Here is a 25027-nt window from a genome sequence, read left to right on the forward strand (position 1 = left end):
ATCTTTCTATTTCATCTGTGTAACTATTGATGGACACTTGAATTCATTCCAAGGTTTTGCTACTGCGAGTAGAGCTGCTTTGAATATATGGAGTAATTTATGTGGGTGTATGCTTGTGTTTTTCTTGGGTAAATAACTAGGAATGGGGTGTCAGGGTCATGCATGTTTTATAGAAGGTAGAAATTTTGAACTACATTTTTTCCCAAACTAGAAGTATGATATAAATTTTTATCAACAATAAAAGATGCCTTTACTTTAAATACTTATCAAAGTTGATAATGTCAATGTTTGTTGAACTCTATGCTCCCTCATGTTTTAAAATGATATCACGATGTGATTTAATTTGCATTTTACTTATGACTAAAGTGGCTAAGGATGTCAACTTGCTTACTTGCATTTTATCTTTTATTAAGCAAAAATGTTTATATTTGGAAAAAGGAGCCATTAATTTGAAAAACATCAAAGAGACAGATGTAGAAGGGTTTGGATGGAGGAAGAAAGGAAAATATTTTTATAATAATATTATAATCTTAAAATAAATGAAATAATCAAAAATCTAACTTTATAATTTCTCTTTTGTGGTTAATAGTATTGCTTTTTAAAAATTCTTGACTATCCTAAGAGTTTTTAAAGTTTTAACTCTTAGACTTGGATTCATGATCTCTCTCGAGGTGCTATGTGTGATAGTTAGGAATGCAGAGACCCGTGTTGTTTTATTTGTTTGTTTGTTTGTTTGTTTGTTTGTTTTTCAGCTTCTGCCTTTGTTTCCTTGTAACAAGTCAAAAATTCCTTCCTTTAACAACTGGGTCAAATGTCAGATGTGTATATTTCTGAGCTTACTGACCGTTGTTGTTGTTGCTGTTGTTGTTTCATCTGTGGGCCTTTTCCTTTGTGATAGCATGCTGCCTTAGTTCTTATGGGTTTGTGGTAAATCTTGAAATCACACAGTGCAAACTTCTTCAGTTTGCTCTACTTTAGAACTGCTTTGGCATGGCAGGCTAGTGTGCTCCTCTCCAAGTTTTAGAATCATCCCAACAATGTCTTCTTGAAAATTCCTGCTTAGGCAATAACCAGAAGTCCATGTATCCTTTATATAAATTTGGGGATGGCATCTTAAAATACCAAGGATTCAGAACACATGCACAGTATTTTTGTCTACTTCTTTAGATTTTTAAAAATGTTTTTGTTGGCACTTTGTACATTTAAAGAAGTCAGGAATGCCTTCTACTAAGCATTTCATTAACTCTTCTTACTATAATTTGCACCAGTGAATATGGATTTTTCACTTATCTTTTACCAGTGCCTACTACTACAATTGTATATATTTACTTCTTATATATACCACTTATATATCACTTACTCAAACAGTTACTTTATACATTTTTTTGTAACTATTTGTATACATAGTCATGTCATCTGCAAGGAAATGTAGATTTACTCCTGCCTTGAAAATTGTGGTGCTTTTTTTTTCCCCTTTGCTGTGGTGAAATCAAGAATCTGTGTTGTTACATTTCAGCAGTGACTCTATGGTGTCTATATGGATGCCCTTCTCCTCCATGTTTCTGTTCCCTGGGCTTATAGCTTCTTCTAAATGATTTCATCGCCGTTCCCTATGTCAGCCTTCTTTTCTTTTTTCTTTTCTTTTCTATACTTTCCTTTCCTTTTATCTTCTTTCCTTTCGACAGCCTCTAGTTGTCTGTATTTAGGCTTTTTGTGTTGCCTTATGGATATCTTAGTTGTCATGTACTATTTTTCATACTTTCTTCTTTTTCTTCTTCTGGCCATAATATTGTTGCTATTCTGTCTCTTAAGTCATAATTATTTTTTTTTTATTTAATTCTGTATATCCAGTGGTTCCTATTTATTATTATTCATTTTTCTTTTAATTTCTACTTGTTTCTTTGAAGTGTTGTATGTATATACATATATCTTTATCATACATCTCCCTTCTCTCTTCAATTATCTCCTGAACCTCTTGTCATATCTTCCTCCCAACTTCATGTCCTTTTTATATTTATTTGTTTGTTCATTTGCTTATTTAACCCACTGAGTTTAGTTGGTGCTGCCAATATGTGTGCAGATGTGGGGTCACCTAATGGGGGAATGGAAACTGAACTAATGGCCACACTCCTAAAGAAAAGTCATTCTTTCCCCACAAGCAGACATCAACTTGCCAGTAGCTCCTCACCGAGGTGTGAGGCTGCAGGAGATTCTCTCCACTCTTTTTAACTGGATTGATATTTTTCAGGTCTTGGCTTGGTAACCACAGCCACTATGATGACTTTATGTGTGCAATAGTCATAGACTATGACACTTCACAGCGTTTCTCTTTCTGTCCCATCTTCTGCATTGTTCTCTCTCTCTCTCTCTCTCTCTCTCTCTCTCTCTCTCTCCCCTCTCTCTATATATATATCGTAGCCACACTCCTAAAAATATGATTCTCTCTCCTCAACTGTGAATCACTTGCCAATAAATGTTAATATATGCTTTCTGTAATAATTTTTACATTTTCTCCATTGAAGTCATTGAGTGCCTAATTGATTTTAAGTACAGTGACACCTATCTGATAATCCTGACATCTATATCCTCTTAAGGAAAATTTACAATTGACCATTCTCTTTGAAATTGGTAAGGTTTTCTGCTTCTCTATATATTTAGTGACTTTAGATACATTTGGGGGCTACCTTAGATTATTGTGATGGTGACCCATGGATTTTTTTTATATTTTATCACATAATGCTGATGCTTTGTTTTTTTTTTTTTTTAAATCACTGTTAACTTGCCTACTTTCAGTCTTTCCTATGGCATGTAGTAGTTCAAATCCTAAAATTTTCTTATGTTTAGCTGAGTTTGTTGGTGCCTGTCTTATACTTGTGTATCCCAGAGATTAGCCCGAGATGTACAGTCTGTGGAATCCCTTTCTTGGTCTCTCCTTTTCTATCCTCATCAAAAATGCATCTATGATGCCCTCAACCTTCAACATACAACTGCTTGGTGTGCTAGTAACCTGGTCTGTATGTGTGGCTTACCTTTCGGGGGACAAACTTTGAAGAAGAAAATTCATCTTCTGCTTTGTCACTGCTTTCTTGAAGTTTCAACGTCTTTTCAGAACCAACAAATAGTGTTATATCTTTTGATATGAATTTATCATTGTTATATGTAAGGAGGTAGGTGTATCCGTGTTTTATTCCTGTGTAATGCATGCAGAATTTTTATATTTAATGTTAATAACTTGTTAATATAGAATTTATGTTTTCTCTTTCTTTCTTAAAACTGCTATGGAAGCATAAATGTTTTCTATAGTATTTATTATCACAAAGCTTATACCACATTGAAACATCATTCACCATTCCCTTTGAGTTGGTCATAAAGGGTATTATCTATTGTCTAATATTTACAAATAACTTTGTCATATTTATAATGGTGCATAAATCATATATATATATATATATATATATATATATATATATATGATAGTTTCTTTAGGGTGAATTCCCAGAAGTAGATCAAAAGAGATGGACATTTTTAAACATACTTTTTCATATTGCCAAATTGCTTCCCAAAAGGACCATACAAATTTCTACTGTTCGCAGCAATTTAGGGAAATGACCATTTCATAAAATCCTTGCCAGTATTAGATATTAGTAAAATAAGAGCTAACATTTCAAATTCAAAAGAAGAAAATTTATAACCAAAAATTTAGGAATACATACACATAATAATTTAACAGCAGAGGGAGAACCTGCTGGTTCTTTGGCTAGATATTTTTAAATGAAATATATACATTGCAGAGAAGACTTTGAAAAAAGCTGAAGTACTTAACACATAACCAAAGATATCTACAAAGAGAAAGAACATGGGAAGAATAGAGAGAGGAAATATATTTTTATAGAAAAGTAAAAGGTAGGAAAAAAATCAAAATCCCTAATGGTTTATTCTAAACTTATCAGACCACTTTCACACCTACAGCTTCATATTTGTCAATGCATGATGGGTAAAACTGAGGGAATACCAACAAAAATAATTCAAGCCTTTAAATTGATTTTGAAACAGTAAGAACAAGAAAATGATTGCCCCATTGCATCGAATAACTGAAACTTATTACCAGATGAAAGTATAAAACTAAATTCATTCTGAAACTGTCAGATGTGTCACTTATATCAAGAAAAAAATGTCTGAAAACTGGAAGAAGAAACATAAAGATGTTTCATATAGAATGGAATTTTAACATGCATAGAAGTATTAAGTATTAACTTTAAAGTCGTTGTCTCAATGCCAGAGTATAAGCAAATTGCTTTCCAGCTACTACAATGATTTGACATATGTTTTTCTTAAGGTGAGACTGGTTATCATCTTGAATGAATCAAGACAGGCTGGAAAGCTTGGAAAAGTTTGTGCAAGGAGCTAGTGAGATTGTGCAATGTCTAAGAGTGCTTGCTATACAATCATAGCGTTCCATAGTTTTGGTTACCTAGCATTCATAAAAAGGTCAGTATGAACATGTGCCTATGCTTCTACCTAAGAGAGAGTAGTGGAGACAGATACATTGCTCGGACTTGCTGGCAGTTAGCCTAGCTAAAAAATGGGAATCTCCAAGTTCTGAAGCAGAACCTATCCCATAGGAATGAGGTGGAGAGTGATAGAGAAAGACAAGCTATATCTTCCTGTCTGTGAACAGTTTTCATATCTATCTATCTATCTATCTATCTATCTATCTATCTATCTATCTACATGCCTATTATCTATTTATCTATATATCTATCTACCATCTCAGTATATTTGTATCAATGTACAATGTATCATCTATGTATCTATCATTCATGTATCTGTTATATATGTATCTGCATATCAATCTGTATATCTATGTATCTATGTATCTATCTACATCATTGGTCTATGTTTCTATATATCTATGCATGCATGCATATATGTATGTATGTATCTATCTATCTATCTATCTATCTATCTATCTATCTACCTATCTATCCCTGTAATAGGTCTCACTATGTAGCCCAAGCTGGCCTGGAACTTTGGAACTTGCTAAATGGATCAGGCTGTCCTTGAACTCTGAAGTATTGCCCAAGACAAATACTCCCTTCAAAAATTTTTTTCTATAAGTAATATAGGGATAACCACATCAACTTAGCTACACCTTCTTATGTATTAAATGGGTTTTCAACATAATCTCTAGTCTTGCCACTTGTCACTTGGCAGGTACCTAGTAACTGTGAGTTCTGATTCTTCATATTTACCTAATCCATACAGGACATAAAGTCAGGAAATAGTGAAAATGCACCATCAGGCATATTGGACAAAGTTGTCTTTAGAGACTAGAATAAAAGAGTGAAATACACAGACATATTTTGGCAGAATAAAATATTTTTTACTTTGGTATAGAAAAATCAATTCTACACATACATGGCAGGAAAAGACCTGCTGTGTTTGCAGTGCATATGAATAAAGAAATAAGCATGTACTGAATGTAAGCCTGCGGTCTGCACCTCTGCTTCTTCTACAAAAGTCTGGAAGTGTGAGCTAGTAGCCCATTTCTGTTTGGTGCAGGTCAGATTACACTTGGTTTGTCATGCCTGATTTTAGACATCAGAATTCACAAACTACCTTAGTAAATTAACTACATGTTTGTAAGAAGATGAAAAATATGAATTGTAAGAATGGAAAACATGTCAGCATCACTAAGGTTTTAAAATAATGATGCAATGCCCAGTGCAATGGAGGATGATGGGGGATATATGGGGTGGTCACTCTTATATATAGTAGCTCAGGGTTTTATGTGCATAGACCATTGCCAGAGAACATTTTGACAATATGGATCTGAGACCTGAACTAAGTCAATAATGTTTTGCATAACAATTCTTCTTTATATAGGATTCACATGGCTATTAAGAAAAAATGTTTCTAAATCAGTTTCTTCCAATGGAGGATCAGTGGCTGTATCATCCATCCCCCAGGACTAACACAAAATGAAGTCCATGCTCTTTGGTTGGTTGGTTTGTGTTATTGTTGTTGTTATCAGTGGTGGTGGTGATGGTGTGTGTGTGTATATGTGTGTGTGTGTGTGTGTGTGTGTGTGTGTGTGTGTGTGTGTGTATGTTTGCTTTGTTTCAGCCTGTTTTGTTTTGTTTTGTTTTGTTTTGTTTTGTTTTGTTTTTGGAGACAGGGTTTCTTTCATAGTCTCTGCTGTTCTGTAACTAGCTCTGTAGAACAAGCTGGACTTGAACTCACAGAGATCCTCTTGCCTCGTGTATCACAACTTCCCAGCAAATCTGGGCCTTTTTATCTTACTGGGGGATTTGTTATTGTTTGTTTGTTTGTTTTGATTTTCAGTTTTCTGTTTTTCTGATTTTGTTTTGTTTTCTTTAAAAAGAAAAGAAGAACCAGATGTTGATTAGGTAGGGATGTAGCAATGATCTAGAAGAAACCACAGAAAGAGAAAACATGATCAAAATATATTATATAGAAAAATGTTTTGTAATTAATCATTTCATTAATTACATCTCAAATGATATTTCACTTCCCAGTTAGCTCTCCACCAACCCACCATCCCACATCTGCCCTCCCCATCCTCTTTGCCTGTATGAGGGTGCTCCCCCACCCAACTATACTCTCCTGCCCCACCACTCCAGCATTTCCATATGCTGGGGCATCAATTTTCCCTGGACCAAAATATTTCTAAAGCTAGAACTTTATTTCAGTGGTAAAATGCTGACAGAGCTTGATAGAGATCCTGAATTCAATCTTCAGCAACATTTTAAAATAATTAAAAATGTAGGCACTTGGTTGTTGGTTGAAAATGACATAGGTATTAAATTACATTAGAGATGAATATTAACACAAATTCTAATATTGATGACATTAATCTTTATTTTTATGACATATGTGCTTTATGTTTATTTCCCCTAAAGAGATGAATGAAAACCTAAAAGAAGATTATTGTTTAGAGGAAATTATTCTTAATGTTTTGTTGGTATGCATGTTTATTTTGAAGATATTAATGTGTAGATCTAGATATGCACACATAGAAGTACACATACATTATATAGATTGAAACTATATAGTAGAGAAATACTAGGCATATAACTAGATCCTGATACATAGTTCACACACAGTCTGTTCTCAGATAGCTTTTATAAAGCTCACAGGATATCCACAAGTCATTAAATAGTAGTAAATTGTACAATATATGCATAACAAATTTGTGGTTCAATACACAATCAAGAAGAAATAATAGTGTTTGGCTTGGTTACTATGTTTTTTCCTTTTTCTGTATTATGACTTTTGTAAAATAAATTGTAATCCCAAAAGTCTTATTTTGATAGAATGTGAGAAACAGTTGAAGAGATAATTAATAATATTTATCTTCAGTGGAAAGATTTTGTCTTCTGAAGGGCTATCATATGGAATAAGAGAGTAACCTTACCTTGTTAATCCAAATGGATAAATTGAATCTGGATGGTGGGTATCACAGGTGACTTAATTCCCAGCCAACAGCAGAACCTCAAATCTGCTCTTTTAACCAATTGTCCCATTCAAGAACTCACTTCGTATCCTATCTCCACTTTACCAGTTGAAAGCTATTTGACCTTGATCAAGCCATTTGTAGCATCTCTGACTTTCATATTCTCATCATTTAAATGAAGTAGCAATGCTGAACTCATTCAATTGTAAGGGACAGATGCATCCTTATTTTGAAGAATGGAATTAAAAATGTTAAGTGTTGCATAATATTTGCTGGATGTTAATATCTTTTTTCATTTATCATTTTAGTAACAGAACATACCTAGACCACATGTCTCTGGAAAATGAGTTTATCTTCTCATTGCCCAGGTCTAGCATATGATCATGGCTTAAAAAAACTCTGAGTAACTTTATAGAACTAGATACAATAGTTTACCTATTAAGAACCTCTGCAAAGAACACTGTCCTGAACTTTATGTCTTAAAACTATAATCTTTTTCTTTTGGATCCCAGAAGTCAGGAGCTCATCAAAGATAGCTGAGTTCATACAAACAAACTGAACTCATCAAAGATAAAGGAGGTATGCATTGTCTCATCTCTATGATAACCAAGCTGCATCTAGCTAAAAACCAGTATTAGAGGTGGGTTATAAGCAATTAGAAGATATTTACTCCATATCTTGCCACCAGAGATGGCTGGATTATTTTGACAGTTGGTCTCTGGGTTGTTAATGGCCCTTCCATGTGGTTATGCTTCTCACAGTGCAGTGGCAAGTTTCCAAAGAGGTAACATATAGAGCACCTGTGTTCCTAGAAAGTCTGGGATGCTATGCTGCCTTTAAGATGAACATTGGAGGTCTCTCCAAGTGCACTGCAGTCTAATCCCTAAGGTCATTGCAGAGTAAGAGCTAGATCATGTGACTCTACCTCTGATGTGAACCAGAATAGACAAAGGACAGAAGGCAGAAGAGAAAGTAGAATGGGAGATTTTGTTAACAGATTGCCTTGGAAAACACACTTTTCTCCTGTTAAACACTGGGATGTTTTAGAAGAAAGCACTTTATTTTAATTAAACAATGGGTCAAATTTGATTGAAGAGTTTTGGTACTGTTCATGGCTGAAACTTGATGATGACTTGGGGTGTTTATTCTTGAAAGTTAGGACATCTCTTCCTGGGATAGTCCTACTAAAGTAGAGGTTAAAGGACAAAATTGGTTTAATCTGTAATAACAAGAAATCTTTATCCCAAAATGAATGTAACTTCTATTGTTTTTTTATAACCAAGTGCTCTAATTTACTTGAGAAAAATCATGTGATGTGAATGACTAAAAATGAGGAGAAATGTAAAGACCTCAAATTTTTTTCACGGAAAGGATCCAGATACATGACACTCTTAATATATTTCCTCAAATATCAGTGTGTACACATTCATGTTTAAAGTATATATTTTAAAAGTATAATTGCTTTGTATTATTACAGGTTTTACACTCTAGTTTATAGCTGTAAAAACATCCAAAAATGAATTTTTACTTTCTTCTCTTGTCTGATTGATTGATTTCTCTCTTTAGAGATGATTTTAATGGTCTTATATTTTTGACCCTTTTCCTTAATTCTTCAAAGCACTGTGATAAAAAAAGCTTCATATTTTTTGAATTAAAATAAATTTATCATTAGGGCGGGGCCCTAAAGTAGCAGATGATTTACATGGCACGCATGAGGCCTTCTGTCAAATCCCTAGTACCATAAAATACATACGTGTGTATTTGTTTCCATTCTATACATCGTAGGAGTAGCAGCAACTGTGTAAAATTCCTCTTTGTATTTTTCTCTGTACACTTTTGGGCACAGAGACTTTTGTCTGTCAGTAAATATAGATTTATGTCCCAGTGTTTTAATGATCTCATGAAGCTGTGCTTTAGAGATAAGTCATAATTTTTAATGTCTTCTATAAATGTATGTATCCATATTTTATGAAATTATAAAAATCATGTTTAATTGTATTTTATTGTAAATATATTTCACCGTAAAGATCAATTTTAAAATTCAACATGAGCCACAGATATGCTCCAAAATCTTCTGGGAATTTAGATAAAGCAATTTCTGAATTCCACACTTACATCTTATCTGTGTGATTTTGTAACTATAGCTACTCTTGCCTGTCAGCATTTAAGACCTAAGTTCATGTGTAGTCATCTCTGTACAGTGTGCTGGGCACTCTATTTGGCAGATAGTTATTATTATCATAAATAGCTTTAAGTGTAGGCTAGATGAGGTGTTCATTTAGAAAAACTTTTGCCATGTAAGCATGAGATTTCAAATTTAATTTTAATTCCAAGAACCTACCAAAGAAATGGTACATGTGGTGGCTCATGTTGGGATTCACATGTTGCCAATGTAATTGGTCATCTCCAGGCCACTGAGAATCTTGTTCCAAAATAGATAGTTGAAATTCCTGCAGATAGCACCCAAGATCATCCTTCTTCTTTCACATGCCCACATAAGTCTACACTGTATTGGTTAGTTTTTAACGTCAATTTGATACAACCTATAGTTACGTGGAATGAAGGATCAATTACAAATTCCCCAAATCAAACTGACTATATCTGTGAGAGATAGCCTTGACTGAGGAATGGTGCGAGAGGCTCAAGCCTACTCTGGATATTATCAATCCTAGGTAGGTGGGTCTTCTCTACTTCAAAACCTAACTGAGCATAATAAGTAGAGCCAATAAGTAGAATTTCTCCATGGATTCAGATTTAAATTTCTGCCTTGAGTTCTTGCCCTAACTTCTCTCAATAATAAATTGTATTCTGAAAGAGTCAAAGAAGATAAACCCTAACTTTTCCTAAGTTGTTTTTGGTCAGAATGGTTTGTAGCAGTTACAGAAACAAAAGCAAACTAGAACTTACACACACACACACACACACACACACACACACACACACAGCATCCATAAAATTATCTCTAAATGGTGAATGCATATGAACACCTGTGATTTAGGTCCAGAGCTGGGAATAATTGATACTTGTGTGGTTCAGAGGACAGCAAAAGCTTTAGTAGTTTCTATCTTCCACCATGCCTGCCACCATTTATAATCTCAGGATGGTTGGGGTGTCAGATGGGTTTTTGCATTCCTTAGACACATATTTCTCTATTTGGTTCAGATTGGGGCAATCTGAAAATGCAATATCATTGTCACCCACTTGAGGAAGACATGAAGCCTGAATAATTTAATATGTCACTACCATCCATCATGATAGCAAGAGCAGGAGATGGAGTGTGGAGAGGCTAGAGGCAGGCTTACCAGCAGCTGACAGAAGAGGTCTATAGACAAGGCGGCCCTGGCAGAGAAGGTAGATTCACAAAGAACAACATCCTATTTCTCATAGACCAGGCAAGGACCTTGTGTTCCTTTGCTTTCTCCATAGTATTACCTCTGATTTGTTTGAACGTGCTACATTGCCCAAGACTAAACTAGAGATCATGTTTTCTGTTTTCCACCAGCTATCCATAGTACACTTCTAAATACGTATGAATATCTCTATTTGCTTATGGGCAAACTTTATAAAAATAATTTCTATACAGAGTTTTGTTAATCCCAAGAATGGCATGCCCAAATATATCAGATGCTTCTCCAGAATGATGACTTGAAAAATTCAGGTGTGTCTATTTTGTTTGCAGCATTATCAATTACTAGAAGAATGTTTGATAGTGTGGTTGTTCAGTAAATAGCTTTAGACTAATTTGTAAATGATTATGTTGCTAGCATTATTTGAAGTGAACTCAAGGTCTATTAGAATTGAGTTTATCTTCTCCATCCCAGGCACTAGGCTTGGATCCAGAAAGTGTGAGTGCTTGGACCCCTTCAGGGAATCTGTGCACCACTCTACTCTTTTTCCCAGATGTGCCTCCTTTTCCTTTCCACATCCCTTATGCTTCAAATTTACCATCAGTCTAGTGATGTTACAAAGGGTTTTTAATATTTTTTAAGGTTTAACTAAAAAAAAACCTACATAATAAAAAATGAACCATAATACATTTTAATGTTCACAGCTCAGTGACATTTTACAAATTTGTAGGTCTGTGTAACTCTTACCTCTATCTAGTTCCAAGCATATTCATCATCCCAAACAGAAACAAGTAGTCCTTAACATTCGTTCCCTGTCCTTGCTACTCTCTTCCCAGCCCTGGCATCCCGAAGTCAATCTATTTCCCTTCTGTTTGAGTGAATCTCCCCTGGATGGTTCATCTGGCATACATCTTACAACTTGTGGCCTTTTATATTCACATTCTTTTACTTCACAAAATGTTGGTGAGGTCAATCTGCATGGTTTAATACTTCAGCATCTATCATGTGTCAGTAACATTTCATGTGGCTATACTGTGTTTTGTTTATTCATTTGTTGTTATTACCTTTGAGCTTAATAGAAGTTATAGCTATTAATGCCCATATGCCCCTATTTATTTAAATAACGTTCTGTGTTTGTGTCACATGCCTTGATGTAGAATTCTTGAATTATGTGGTAACTGTGTTTAACTGTTTAAGAAACTTCCAAAGAACTTTCCATAGCAGCTGCCTCATTTTCATCCATTGTCATTGTATGCACAGTTTATTAAGCTTTGCTTTTTTTATTGGTTTTCTGAAGACCAAACGGGCATTACAACTTGGTATTAATATTTTTTTATTTTGATTTCCTCAGTACATAATAAAATTGAGCACAATTTTTATGAGAACAAGGATGTTGAGTCAGACTAAAACCAAGTTTAATGTTGAGTTCTGCTCTCTATAATCCCCATGGTCTGGTGAGGATTCTGAGTGTTGGTTTGTTTGTCACTAAAGTTATAAACTACTTTTGCCTATAAGACCTCTTGTGAAGGAAGCATGTACTTTCACATGTAAAATACTCTTTGCTCTGTGGTGTGTGTCCAGGATAACACCTTGGTGGCTCCATACAGACCATTCAGAAAAGAAAATCAGGAGCTCTAGGAATATGGGCAGAAATTGAAAGTTCACCTCTTCTGTTCTTTTTCAAGTCTCTGACTAAGTGGCAATAACCTGAGTAATGAATGGCTCTACCTTAAGGCACTAAATCATCAATTTTATATCAAACCAGAAGCAGTTGGATCCCTTTACCACCCATCTGAATCACCTCTGAGTCATTCCACAATTGGCATCTCACCTCTTCAGATTGCATAGATATTCAATGGCTATATACTTTGGCTAGCTGCCACCTCTCTAGGATGTCGCAGTGAAAGACTGACTACCCTTTCATCAGCTTGTTCTTTTCCCTTAATACACATAAGTAAAAATTAAGAAGGTGAAGCACCCCTACTCTCAAGCTTTTTTTCTCTGTTCTAATTGTTCATATGCAACATAACACTGTACCCATAATCACTGTGTGACATGACAGTCAAACATGAATTCTAAGGGGCAAAGATTCTGGGCCAAGTTCACATAGTGATTGAGTAAGATATAGAATTATAACTTATATCTGATGCCAATAACTTACTATTCTTATACTGACATCTACAACCTCTCAAGGCTCATGAATTAAACCAATAGGAAACTAGACCCTAAGAGCCTTGAGAGCAAGGATTGCAAATATTGTTCTTTAATGGGATCTAATCTTAGCCTTTTTAAATGTAATACACATTCAAAATTTAACAATCTATGGGACCTGTGACTTATTCATCTTTCTCTTGTGCCCAGGTCCAGGCCCTAATTATTCTTTGGAGAAGTATTTGTTGTACAAATGCCCATAGAAATGTGTTCACCAGTATGGTGGGTACATGTCTACATGGAAATGTGTTGCAGACATGGCATATATACCCAGTTTTGAAGACTCACTATAAAAAAGTACATATGATATTTCAGTTGTTTAATTTAGTTACATTCTGACATACTATTTTCATATATTTATTGAAATGTACCCTGAATATTAATTTAATCATTTTTACTATTTTGTGTTTGATTTACTTCTATTTTATGTGTACTATTGTACTAATGTTTGCTGAACATATATCTGTGCACCCTGTGTGTTCAGTACCCACTGAGATCAAAATAGGGCTTTGTATACCTTGGGAATGGAGTCACATGGTTATGAGCCACCTCATGGTTGCTGGGAATTAAACATCAGTATTACGGAAGAACTGTCAGTTCTTAAAACCACTGCACCATCTTTCCATCCCTTATTGTTATCTTTTTAAAAATGTTTTCTTTTTATTTATTTCTTATTTATTCTTCTCTTATGTATAACATTCCAGCCACAGTTTGGAGTTTTTAATTATTCTTCACTCATACATACATTTCAACCACACCTCCTTCCATACCTTCCAGTTTTCCCCCTCACTTCCCTTCTTCCTGAGATCTACTTCTTTGTTTTCCTTCAGAAAAGAGCAGGCCTGCCAGGAATATCAACCAAACGTAGCATAACAAGTTTTAATATGAGTAGCTTTAATCAAGGTTAGATGGGTAATCCAGTAAGAGGAAAAGAGTACTAGTACAGGCAAAAGAGTCAGAGACACCCACATTCCAACTGTACCGAGTCCCACAAGAGCACCAACACTTAGACTTATATATGTGGTTTACATTATATTTCTACTAGACAGGCTGGAGAGCAAGTAATCTTGCTGAAACTCAGTTTCCACTCTAAGTTCTTTAGTACTGCAGAAGGGAGGTGGGAGCAAGGTTTGAGGATGAATAGCAACTATTATCCTTTGTAGTTTACAAGGCATGTTCTCTGTGTTCTGAGGCATATGGAAGGATGAATAAGTGCTCATATCTTCCTAAGCTGATTAGAGTTTTGGGGAGTTACTGTTGCAAACCTCAGAGGAGAAGCTGGAAGGAGTAGAAAACATGTTCCTATGATAGGATGCTGGGAACGACCTGTGGATTCCTTGCTTACATACAGACTTTTTCAAATGTCAGTGTGCCTGCGCGCGCACACACACACACACATCACTTCTCCATGCTATGAGAATGATTTTGAAGACAGAGAGGTTCATCTACAACAACTTCCTACTTTGCATCACACTATTCTTATAAGAAGGGCTCCTAATGTTGCCACTGGGATGCTGTGGACATTAAATGAGGTGTTTGTTCATGTCTTATTGCATATCAGCACAGAGCCTAAAGGTATAGGCTCTCAACCCTCTTTTGAGATTTGAATGGTAGTCCTATTACTTATAAACTGTGTGACCCCAGATGTGTCATATCACTTAACTTTCTTGTGTCTTTATGTTATCATTCATGACAATGAGAATTAAAGTACTGTCGTGCTTCTTAGGGCTCTCCTGGGATAACAGGAGCCAACATATGTTAAAGGCTTAGCCCAGTCTCCTGCAGGAAGACAGCACTATGTGACATTAACTTTTTTTTATTACATTAGAATTGTCTAATACCTTTTCTGTCACTTCCACTAGCCTGTCTCAGAGAGGGAATTCTGTCTGAATTATGTATACCATTTAAATTCACTATTTAGAGAAGAGCAAACCATTTTCTTGTCAAAGAAGGAAGGGGAAAAATTAAGAGTAAGGGAGGTAGAGTCCCAGACAGGAAAGACATGGAATAAAAGTTTTACTGTAATAGGTATGGCTCTAAGGGACAGAAGGTATGTTATAGTCCTGGAGCCCTGAAATTTTCCCCTTTTCTTTGCTTCTCTAACATAGCAGACAGTAGGAAGTTGTTCCTCCTGGTCCTTGGAGAGTCTTCATCAAATGTCTTCAATTCTCTTGGGATTTGATGAATCAGTAGATGAAAAGTTCTCATTTTCTCCCATCAGCGTCTTCTTTCTTCTTTTTTCTTTTTGTTTTTGTCTTTATGACAGCAAAAGTATTTTAATGATAACTTTTAGAACCCTGCTAACCAGGGGCCTTCTGTTGTTCAGCTACTTCCAGAACTCCACAGGGTCCCTAGCAGCTCCTTCTCAAAGCTTTTTGGTGGGCTATTTTGTTTGGTGGTGCTGGGGTCTCCTACTGGCTCCAAGCCCTGCTGTTATTTTCAGTTGAATTGACGAGATGTCTTCTCAGGTCATAAGTAATGATACATCTTGTAGCAAAGGTGAGTTGATGCCAGCCTTGTAATTTTTCATTCATGAAAATGCTATCTTTGATTTGCATTTCCCTTATGACTAAGGATGCTGAACATTTCTTTAGGTGCTTCTCAGACATTCATGTTTCCTCAGTTGAGAATTCTTTGTTTAGCTCTGTACCCCATTTTTAATAGGGTTATTTGGTTGTCTGGTGTCTAATTTCTTGAGTTCTTTGTATATATTGGATATTAGCCTTCTATTGGATATGGGATTGGTAAAGATTTTTTCCTAATCTGTTGGTTGCTGTTTTTTTTCCTATTGATAGTGTCCTTTGCCTTACAGAAACTTGGCAATTTTATGAGGTCTCATTTGTCATTTCTTGATTTAGAGCATAAGCCATTTGTGTTCTGTTCAGAAACTTTTCCCCTCTGCCCATGTGTTCAATACTCTTCCCCACCTTCTCTTCTATTAGTTTCTTCTATTTGATTTTATGTGAAGGTCCTTTATCCACTTGGACTAGAGCTTTGTACAAGGAGATAAGAATAGATCGATTTGCATTCTTCTACATGTTGTCCTCCAGTTGAACCAGCACCATTTGTTGAAAATGCTGTCCTTTTTTCACTGGACAGTTTTAGCTCCTTTGTCAAAGATCAAGTGATCATAGGTATGTGGGTTCATTTCTGGGTCTTCAATTCTCTTCCATTGATCTTCCAGCCTGTCTCTGTACCAATACCATGAAGTTTTTTTTTTTGTTTGTTTTTGTTTTGTTTTTTTTTTTTTTAATCGCACTTGCTCTGTAGTACAGCTTGAGGTCATGGATGGTGACTTTTTTCAGAAGTTCTCTTATTATTGAGAATAGTTTTTGCTACCCTGGATTTTTTGTTATTCCAAATGAATTTGAGAATTTCTCTTTCTAATTCTTTGAAGAACAGAGTTGGGATTTTAATGGAGATTGCATTGAATCTGTAGATTGCTTTTGGCAAGATGGCCACTTTTACTATGTTAATCCTGCAAATCCATGAGCATGGGAGATCTTTGCATCTTCTGAGATCTTCTTTGATATTTTTTCTTCAGAAACTTGAAGTTCTTGTTATACAGATCTTCCACTTGCTTGGTTAGATTAACACCAAGGTATTTTACATTATTTGTGACTATTGTGAAGGATGTCATTTCCTAATCTCTTTCTCAGGCTGTTTATTTTTTGAGTAGAGGAAGGCTACTGATTTGTTTAAGTTGATTTTATATCTAGCCACTTTGCTGAAGTTGTTTATCAGGTTTAGAAGTTTTCTGGTGGAAGTTTTGGGGTCACTTAAGTATACTATCATAGCATCTGCAAATAGTGAAATTTTGACCTCTTCCTTTCCACCTCATACCAGTAAGAATGGCTAAGATAAAAAACTCAGGTGATAGTAGATGCTGGTGAGGATGTGGAGAAAGAGGAACACTCCTCCATTGTTGGTGGGATTGCAAGATGGTGCAACCACTCTGGAAATCAGTCTGGAGGTTCCTCAGAAAATTGGACATAGCTTTATTTGAGGATCCAGCTATAACCATTCCTGGGCATATACCCAGAAGATGCTCCAACATATAACAAGGATATATGCTCTATTATGTTCATAGCAGCCTTATTTATAATAGCCAAAAGCTGGAAAGAATCCAGATGTCCTTCAACAGATGAATAGATACAAAAAATTGTGGTACATGCAAACGATGGAGTATTACTCAGCTATTAAAAACAATGAATTCGAGAAATTCTTAGGTAAATAGATGGTACTAGAAAATATCATCCTGAGTGAGGTACCCCAATCTCAAAAGAACACACATGGTATTCACTCACTGATAATTGGATATTACCCCAGAATCTCACAATACCCAAGATTCAACTCACAGACCACACAAAGCCCATGAAGAAGGAAGACCAAGTCTGGGTGCTTTGGTCCTTCTTAGAAGGAGTAACAAAATACTCAAGAGAACAAATATGGAGACAAAGTGTGGGACAGAAACTGAAGGAGGGACCATCTGAAGACCATTTCACTTGAGTATTCATCCCATGTACAGTCACCAAAGGTAGATGCTGATGTGGATGTCAGGAAGTACATGCTGACAAGAGCCTGATATAACTGTCTCCTTAGAGGTCTGCCAGAGTCTGACATATTCAGAGGCAGATGCTCACAGCTAACCATTGATCTGATCAAGGGGTTCCCAAAGGAGGAGTTAGAGAGAAGACTGAAGGAGCTGAAAGGGTTTGCAGCCCCATGGGGAGAGCAACAATACCAACCAACCAGATCTCCCAAGGTCTAAACCACCAGCCTGGGAGCACATAGGGAGGGACCCATGGCTCCAGCTGTATATTCAGGGGAGGATGACCTTGTTGGGCATAGGTGGGAGAGGAAGACCTTGGTCCCATGAAGGCTGGATGCTCCACTGTGGGGGAATTCGAGATTGGGGAGGTGGGAGTATGTGGGAGGTGGGTGGGGGCACATCCTCACAGAAGCAGGAAGAGAGTGGATGGGATGGGGGTTCCTTGGTGGGGGGAATGGAGTAAGGGGATAACATCTGAAATGTAAATAAAATATCCAATAGAAAAGTTTTAATAAATGCTATCTTTGATAGCTTACTGCTAGATCACTTCAACAGCATGCATGAGACCAATGTTCCATCCCCACTAATCCCAAAAATATATTTTAAAAAAAGAAAATGCTCTGTTAGGAGGGGAACAGGAGAACAAGTGTTTGTCCTTCAAATTTACGGTCTGTTACATTGAAATACAATTCTAGCCCTCATGACTGAAATGCCTAGCTTTGATTATTGCTAATTCACTTTTCTGAAGCTTAGTTGCTTCATCTGTAAAATAGGCATTATGATAACACCCTCCTATGAGGTCAATCACTTTGGCAGGAGGTAAGGAATACTCATTACACAGGACTTGACACCTTGATGATGGACCAATACTGTTTTCAAAGGTTTCTTCTGGAGATGTTTTAAGGAGGCTGGTTCAGTTGGGGTTAATATTACTGCAATGAAAGACCATGACCAAAATCTAATTGAGGAGTAAAGGGTATATTTGTCTTACACATCCACTTTGTAGTCCATCTTTGAAGGAAGCCCTGACAGGAATTCAAACACCTAGGACATGGATACAGGAGCTGATTCAGAAGCCATGGAGAGTTGTTGATTACTGTCTTGTTTACATGGCTTGCTCAGCCTGTTTTCTTAAGGAACCCAGGAACATCAACCCAGAGATAACATCTCGTACAAAGGCCTGAATCCTTTTCTATCAATCTCTAACTAAGAAAATGCCCGACAGGCTTGCCTACAACTCAGTCTTTTGGAGGCATTTTCTTAATTGACAGTCCCTCCTCTCAGATGACTCTAGCATGTATCAAGTTGAAATAAAATTATTCAGTACAGAGACCAATTTGAATACTAAAGGCCCTAAATTTAGAACAAGAACCTGAACCCTAAAGCATAACTCCCCTAATTTGCACCTAGGTCCCTTCTGGCAATTAGGTATGACCCAACACATGCTTGTTTCTCTACTCCATTGAGGTCCTTGCTTAACTTACTTTCAACACAGCCTAGAATTATCTGAAATGATATTCCCAGTTTAGTAATTCTCTTCAACAGATTCATTGTTTACAGATGGGTATGTATATGATTGTCTTGACTGACTGATGCAGTATGGCCCAGCATACTGTGGGTGGTAACATCCCCTAAGCCAGTGATATAAGAATGCATAAAGAAGCTACCTGAGCCTGACCAAGACAACAAATGGGCCAGGAAGCAACATTCCTCCCTAGTTTTTGCTTCAACTTTCTTCATGGATTCCTGGCCCTACTTTTCTCAGTGGTGGGCTGCAACCTGTAAGATAAAATAAACCCTTTTCCTTTGCTGAGTTCTCAAAGCTTTTGATCAGAGACATGGAAATCAAACTAGTATAATTACGTAGATTGTTAATTACATCTCCCTAATGACTGTATCCCCATGAGGATGTCATGCTGTCATGTATACAAATCTTACAGCAACAGTGCTGGAATGAATAAAAGTATAATACCATGCTGTGAACAGGGTATCTGCAAGTGTAATGTCAGTTTAGTGAATGCTTTTTTTCAAATCCCTACCCAAGGAAATTACAGAGAAAAATCCTTTAGTGAATTGAATAATATTTTCCTCTAATCTATGCTTTTTCTTCTCCTAAGGTAGAACTTTCAAAAAGGTAATGGGTTGCATGGTGTTTGATTCAAAAGATTCAAAAGATTTATAGGGCAGAGTAGTCTCCCTCTTTCCGCATTCTCTAGTTACTCTATTCTCCATCCAGAAAAACTACTTTTTACCAGATTCTTGAGTCTCCCTGGAGATAGTCTATTATCTGTATGACTGAAGTCTAATTCTTTAAAAACTTCTTTCCCCTGCCCACCCACACCATGTTCCGGATCGCTGTCCCCCTTGATTCTTCTCTAGGTATAGAATTCCTCAGTGTCTTAATCTATATCTTTCAATAGCTTCTCTTAAAAAAAAAAAAGGTAAAACCACAAAACTCTGAAAGTAGTACCAGGCATATTGCTGCATGCATGTAATCCCAGCACTTGGGAGGCAGAAGAAGTGGATCAAGACTTGAAGGCTAGAATCACCAAGTAAAAAGAATGTAGCTCAAAGCCTTGACTTGACACAGTCACTCACTCACTCACTCAATCACTCACTCAATCACATTCTCACTCCCTAGCAACTAAACAAAAAGTGAAAAAAATACAAATCTCAAAAGCAAAAAGATTAAAAATAGTAATTCCCGTACTTTCCCCTTCAGAGTTAAAAATTGTTAGTGTTTGGGCATTGTTCTTTGAGGAATCAACTGTTCATAGCCTACAAATCATGGTCTTCTCTCTTGTATCTTCCTCAGAATCCATCTCTGTAGCCTTTCTTATATTCCTCCCCCTTTCCCATCCACTCTGTACCTGTCCCTCTCCTGTCTTGTAGCTGTTCTTCTGGGTCATCACAGTGTTTCCTGCTGCTCACTTAGCCTCGCACACATTCCACTGCCTGGGTGCCTAGAGTATCCTTTCTGGTTTACATAAATAACCAATTAATTTTCTTTCTCTAGGAACTTCTGTGACAATTAAAGAAAAGATCCTACCCTATCTCCCCTTAGTAGTGCACTCAAGTCTCTCATAGTATGGCAGGGCACCTAATTGGTAGTCAGTCCTAGGTTTGATTTTGTCTGTATCTTCCCACCTCCCTGACCACAAGGCTGCCCCTGGAAACTCTTTTTTTTTTCCAAAGCCCCATCTATCTTTCAAACCACGTTTTAAATCTTCACTCCTCCATAAAGCTTTCCTGAGTCCTCCATGTTAAAATGAATTGCTCTTCCCCATATTCCTAGCATCTCGCTGTGTGGAAAACATAGGCTATGAATTAGGTTTAAGGCTCCTAAGGATCCCATTTGTCCCCCTGACTAGCTTATGATACCCTGGCTGGTAAGGGCTGAGAGATATTTATCTTTGTGTCTCTGTGTCTGGCTTTAAGCCTGGCATATCCTGAGCCTGTGCTTGAAATGAATATGAAATTAAGTTGCCTGGAGAATTTTATTTTTAGAGTTAATCTCATCACGTGTAGCAATAGTAGGTTTCCATTATTTAGTACACACTGTGGACCTCTTTTTTTACATGTCATATTTCTTCAAAGCAAATCTACAAGGTTAAGAGTTACTGCCCTTGTTTTAGAAACAGCTGAGAGCTCATAAAGGTGAAATGGAACCTCAAGGTCGCATACCTTGGAAGCTGCTGAACCATGATTAGAACCCAGATCTGCCTCACTGCCAATCTCAACTACTTCCATTCATCATGTAGACTCTCTCGTGTCACTGGGGATCATCAGGAGAAGCTCAAGAATAGAGCCATGGTCTTCAGGATGGCTGAGGGATTTAACAAGCTTCTGGAGTACTACAAGGTTGACTGATTGATCGTGCTTCTCTGCAGGGGGAATCAGCTTTGGGAGAACCAAGGGGACATCAGGCTCAGAAGCAGATGACGAAACACAGCTGACGTTCTATACAGAGCAGTACCGCAGTCGCCGCCGCAGCAAAGGTAATCGAGTCCCTGAGAGCTTTCCAGAACTGTCAAGTGTATTTACAAAGTCCAGGGAATAGATTTTATGACAAGTGGCAATGTAAATCTGTTTCAACACATTTAGCATCCTTAGAACTGATCACGCTGCTGACCTTTAATCTTTCCTTTTCAGTTCCATTCTTTATTTCCTGCCCAACATCATTCCCCAAAACAATCAGAGACAATTTTCATTAAATGTACATATATTAAAATTTCAGTATAGGAAATGAAATAACTAATCATATTGAAACTAGTGCTAAAAATAAATCAGATTTAAGTTAGATGTATGCTAGGTAATTCGAACCATGGGTGGAGGGCAGTTCTTAACATGAGCTAGCACTTTAACTTTGCATCTTTTAGCAGCAAAAGTGTAAAGGAAATATTCTTAAATTAAAAATGTATAGGTTCTGTGGGATAGAATTAAACATGTGTCCATGATACTGTGTTTCCCTGGATCTGAGTGTTCTGTAGATGATCTCTGTCAAGAAGGCATTTTGTGACCTACTAAAGAGTGCCTTCAACATTTATTCATCATAGTGACAGTCAGTGTAATGGATATCAAAATACTGGAGCAAGAGTCATTACAAGACTGCACCTGCAGCTGAAGATTATAGTTCTCATGTGATTTGATGGGATATATAAAAAAACCACTGTATTACAGAAGAATACACACACACACACACACACACACACACACAAACACCTCCTCTCAGAGTCTTACCGAAAGCTGGGGAATTAGCAAATATGAAGTGGTATTTGTATAAGAGATCCTAGGGCATAAAAATACACTAAATGCCAAGGCCTAGCACAGATTGACAAGCATTGACCACTTGATGAAAGGAAGATGCTATATCACGGTAAAGGCATGTCTGTCACGTTGCACTGCCTGTCATTTTGAAAACTATGGTTAATCATTAATATTGATGGGTTATGGATATGTCAGGATTTCTTTTCTCTACCACAGAGAAGGGAGCTGAAGTGTTGCCTGGGCCAGAAACATCTGTTCATGATGGACTTTTCATAGAAATCTCATGAATCACATACCTTTGGACACATTTTGCCCTTAGCCAAGTTATTTACATTCCTTTAACTGTAGAATAAGCCTTGTAATGGTTATAACTACCATTTAGAGTTGGCTATTGATTTTTATCACATTATATAAAAAATTATCACAGTACTTGGTATAAGGGGAAAAATGGAGGTGAACATGTTTAATGTCACTTCAGTTCTTATTGCTTTGATTCTAGTCTCCCTACCCTTGGCAACTATCATGAAAAAAAGGTTCCATATGGGAAGCACTCCCATTGACACATCCCCTAGGAAGAATTTTCAGCCTCCACAACCTTCAAATAATAGGTTCTGCTTCTCAGTTCATCCCATGCAATAGCTTTCTGAGATCTATTGTATTGCAGATTTAGAAGCTGGTGACCAATGATTCCTGACCTGTCTTCTCCTCCTTCAGTCCACAGCCAAAATTAGAATCAGAGAATGATGGGTTTCCTCAGCAGGATTGGACTATTTATAGTTGATTGGAAAAGCATCAATCATGGATGCTCCTATAAATTGGAGTTAAACTTAAAATATAAAAGCAAAGGCAAGCAACAGAACCTGAGATAAATGATTTGTTCCACAGAAGCAGACACTTCTAAAGGCCTGTCTATGTTCTTAGGATACTGTGTGTAACATATCTGTGGCATCCTCTTCCTTCTTCCCAAGCCCTGTTTGCCAAAGCAGTGCCAGAGCCACTTCACCCTTCTCTCCTGCCATTTGTTTCCCACTAACAAATAGCACAGTCTTCATCCTGCAATTCTGATTTCTGTTGCACAAATCTCTTCCTTTGCAGGACGCTGTGTTGACTTAATATCTGTCGTTGACTTAATATCTGTCTTCTTCTTTGATCTGATTCTTTTTTCTCTTATCCCCCTGTCTCTATCTACTGCCACATGCTCTTCCTTCTTTTCTTATCTCTCTTCTCACTGTATCTTCTTTTCTCCTTTTATTTCCTGCTCTTTACTCCAGCCATTTTCTAGTTACTCTTTCTGTTCTCCCCTCTTGCATACATACCGTATGCATGCATACATACATACATATCTCACCCAGTGCTACAAGCAGCAACCACATGAAGACAAAACCAAGGAAACGTTTTAAACTCTTTAACCATGTGGAAGTTGAACTATATAAAAATGTTAAACCACTTGCAAATCAAAAACAAAAAAGGAGAAAAATACAATGAGGGAGAAAACCAAATGAGGAGAGAAATTCATGTTAGACCCTGAGCATACTGCTCTCCTGTTTGTGCTGGATCACAAGCATGTGAATCTACTATTTGTGGTGCATAGTGGATTATGCACTTGAATTTGTTGAGGCTGCCCCTCTTTTTGCTATTTGTGATGCTTCTACTGCTGATATTTTGATGAAGACCTGAAGTTGATCAGGTCATGGAAAATCCTATGTTCCGGCCTAGTGCAATCAATTAGAGCTGAACATCCAGTTCTTCGGATGCTATAGTCCTGCACACAAGTGCTAAGGCCCCTCAAGTTCTTCTTAGACTAAGCAAAGGAGTTGATGAGATTGCAACATTCACAGTATTATTAGGGAAAATACACGGTTCAAAAGTGAAGCAAGAGAGGTCTGAGAGTCCTCTGGGCTGCCAGAATAACAGAACATAGCATTTAGAACTTGGATTTTTGGCTCCCTGAGTTTGAATTCTAGCCCAGACACTTACTGCTGTCATTTTAACATGTGCCTTGTGCATTCTTTCCCTGAAGTATAAAATAAGGAAATGAGGATAAGAGTCTAGAAGAATGTCCTAAAGATCAAAATTAATTAATATCTATAAAGAATTTAAGCAGATGTTAGGATGCAGTAAAGGCATTGAAACAAAGCTAAACTACCAAGGAAGGACAAATATGTGTCTAGGGGCTTGGGGAATCTCACATCAATTGGCAAGTCACTATTAGACATTCGTGAAGATCCACCAGCCCAGGCTTCCATTATCTGGAACATGAAGCAGTAGCAGGAAAGGCAGGAGCTGGTCCAATCTTCTCTTGAAGCTCTCTTCTCTCTGTGCTATACATCAGTGAATCTTTAAACATGCTTGCTTCAGGCTCTGTCTCTTTTGAATCATTTGCCCCAGGTTTTCCAATTTACTGTTTCTCAAGGGTGCATGCCAGGACCACAGTGATGGTTTCAGCCACCTAGGTGGATTGTGCTTCTCACTCTCCTCTTCCCCAACATCCCAGTGCTCTCCCTACCTCAGTGACTGCTATCCAAGCAACTCCTCAGCAAATGCAGTGAGTCAGCTGCTCCCTGAAGTCTGCCCAGCAGTATGTGAGCCACCCTGACTTGGTAGCAAAAGCTGAATTATAAGGAAGTCAAGGAGAAAGAGATAAAAATACCAGGAAAGGCAAATCCCTATGCT

The 25027-nt window shown here is 37.0% G+C and overlaps 1 protein-coding gene across 4 annotated transcripts in view; it reads left to right on the top strand.

The window, feature by feature from the left end:
• The window catches only part of Astn2 (astrotactin 2), a 917671-nt gene that overhangs the window by 285288 nt on the left and 607356 nt on the right, over nt 1-25027 (top strand). For all 4 annotated transcript variants that reach the window (XM_034502232.2, XM_034502233.2, XM_076934798.1 and 1 more), the window contains one exon: nt 21478-21585. In XM_034502232.2, the coding sequence (XP_034358123.1) occupies nt 21478-21585 (108 nt within the window). The remainder of the gene's footprint in view (nt 1-21477; nt 21586-25027) is intronic.

The sequence above is a fragment of the Arvicanthis niloticus genome, chromosome 5, assembly GCF_011762505.2.
Source record: "Arvicanthis niloticus isolate mArvNil1 chromosome 5, mArvNil1.pat.X, whole genome shotgun sequence".
NCBI lineage: Eukaryota > Metazoa > Chordata > Mammalia > Rodentia > Muridae > Arvicanthis > Arvicanthis niloticus.